General features: G+C 40.6%; 1 protein-coding gene across 1 annotated transcript; it reads right to left on the bottom strand.

Moving 5' to 3' along the window:
* Window positions 1-704: 704 nt before the first annotated feature.
* On the bottom strand, window positions 705-1,928 carry LOC110020024 (cold shock protein 1-like). Its single transcript, XM_020717977.1, has one exon. The coding sequence runs from the start codon at window positions 1,685-1,687 to the stop codon at window positions 980-982; it is 708 nt and encodes a 235-aa protein (XP_020573636.1). The 5' UTR covers window positions 1,688-1,928; the 3' UTR covers window positions 705-979.
* Window positions 1,929-2,212: the final 284 nt, after the last annotated feature.

The following is a 2,212-nucleotide window of genomic DNA, read 5'->3' on the forward strand; positions in this document are numbered from 1 at the left end:
TCCAACAAAGTAATGTAAAACAAATATTACAATGATGTATTCCCTATCTTAAAAAGCTGATAAATGCAACATAAATATCTGAGATTTAAAACCACAAAAAAATTCTTCATATAACCGAACAAGTAACAGGCCAATATTTGCATTATAGGACAAATGCAATCAAAGATCACAAACTGTAACTACTTCCAAGATCAGTAAGATAGGAATCAAACGTATGCTCACATCATAAAGCTGGAGGATCTCAGGATAAAATGAAAAAAAAAGTCAAAATGAGACTTCAAGTTATTCAATTTGCATTGAAATAAGTGCAATATAGAAAAAACGAATCAAACCTTATATTAAAATTATTTCAAAGCAAATCTAACGGCCTAAAGGCCCACTCTCATAAAAAATTTAATCCGAATATTCTTCGAAAAAATTTTTAGAGCCAACTCTGACCAATCCTTAAACAAGCTAAGGAGCTGTTGGATAGCACCTTTTCTAATAGGATTTACAAAGGATTTATGAATTTAGTGTAAATCCAGTCAAATAGTAAAATGCACCTCGTGTTAAATCCTGAGACCGTTAAATCAGAATTTCTTCTGGTTTCGCCCGTAAATCCAGATTTACTAAACCCAACAATTTGACAGATTTGATAAATCCTGATTTACAGGATTTACTAAATCCTACCTATTCAAGTTAAATCATGAAATCATGTTTGCTGCCAGACAGCCCCTAAAAATGATATTCCACCACATTGAACAAAAGTTTGCATCAACTCATCATCAAATTATCAAAAGGCGATGAAATATATTTACAGGAACCAAGCTATAGAGCCCATATCTTTAATAATTCCACAGGTCCCGGTTATCAACATAGAAATTATGTATGACAATACACGAATACTGAAACAAGTTAGAAGAAAAAGATCAAACCATTTTAAAAAAAGAAAAATTTAGGAGAGGTGGAGAGATAAGAACAAAAAAAAATTGGGCATAAGTTACTTATCGTCATTGTTAGGACAATCTCTCGCAAGATGCCCACGCTCTCCACAGTTATAACATCCCCTTTCACCGCCAGAGTAGCCGCCGATACTAACTTTTGCAGAGCTTCCTCCTTCCTGGTTACAATCCCTCGCCAAATGCCCATTTTTTCCACAATTATAACACGAAACCCCAAATCTACGGTTAGTGGAGCGATTACCTTGGATGCAATCTCTAGCTAGATGGCCTGATTTCCCACAGTCATAGCACGGGGGACCTCTTTCTCCTTCTCTTCCTCCCTCTCCTCCTCGAGAACTTTGAAGGCATTCCCTCGCGAAGTGTCCAGCTTCCCCGCAATTATAGCACGTAGCACCACCACCACCACCCCACCTGCTTTTTCCCAAAACCCCTCCTCCACCTCTCGCAACCCCTCCAGGCCCTTTACCTTTCCAGGCTGAGAAGCCCAATTCCCCATTACTAGTCGTCACAGAAATCTCTGCTTTTTCCGGGAAAGTGACGTCAACAGCCTTCGTCCGTCCGTCCTCCCCTTTCTCGACAGAGAACTCTAAAGAATCGCCACTGGAAAGCATCCGAAACCCTTCGGAGTGGAGAGAGCTCTTGTGCACGAAGAAGACCTCTCCATCTATGTCAGAGGTTACGAAACCATAACCCTTTTGCCTGTTTAACCACTTCAGCTTCCCCGTCAGCCGTTTTCTTTCTGACATTTCACCGGAACCCTAACCCTAACCCTAACCCTAGCCCAACAGATTAGTGTAGAGAGAAAGCCAGAAGGTACCGAGCAGAATACGAGATCAGATTCGGTGAACAAGAGCTTTGATTTCTTCTTCTTCCACCGACGATTCGAGAAAATATGGGCCTCTTCGATTCCCCGACCTTCGCTTCCACCAACTTTTTTGCCGAGAATAAAGGGGGATTGTGGATATTTCAGCCAGGAGAGTTAAAAAATTTGGGCACTTCAAGGGGTACGCAGAATATAATAGGGTACATGGGATTTATACGGGATTACAAGTGGGTTATAATCCGTTGTACCTCCCGTGTAACTCCCGTATAAAAACCCCGCTGTAATCTTGTAATCTCAATGGATAAAATAAAAGCGCGAGTTACAGCTGAGTTACACGAAAGTTACAAGGAAGTTATAACACGCTTGTAAACCCCATGTAACCCCCATATAACGCCCGTGTACCCTATTATGTATGCATCTCTGCGTACCCCTTGACGTACGCAAATTT

This window comes from Phalaenopsis equestris, unplaced genomic scaffold, assembly GCF_001263595.1.
Source record: "Phalaenopsis equestris unplaced genomic scaffold, ASM126359v1 Scaffold000090, whole genome shotgun sequence".
NCBI classification, from domain to species: domain Eukaryota; kingdom Viridiplantae; phylum Streptophyta; class Magnoliopsida; order Asparagales; family Orchidaceae; genus Phalaenopsis; species Phalaenopsis equestris.

Bases quoted from the DNA above. Each gene is read 5' to 3' on its own strand.
- LOC110020024 (XM_020717977.1), bottom strand. From the start codon at position 1,687: ATGTCAGAAAGAAAACGGCTGACGGGGAAGCTGAAGTGGTTAAACAGG.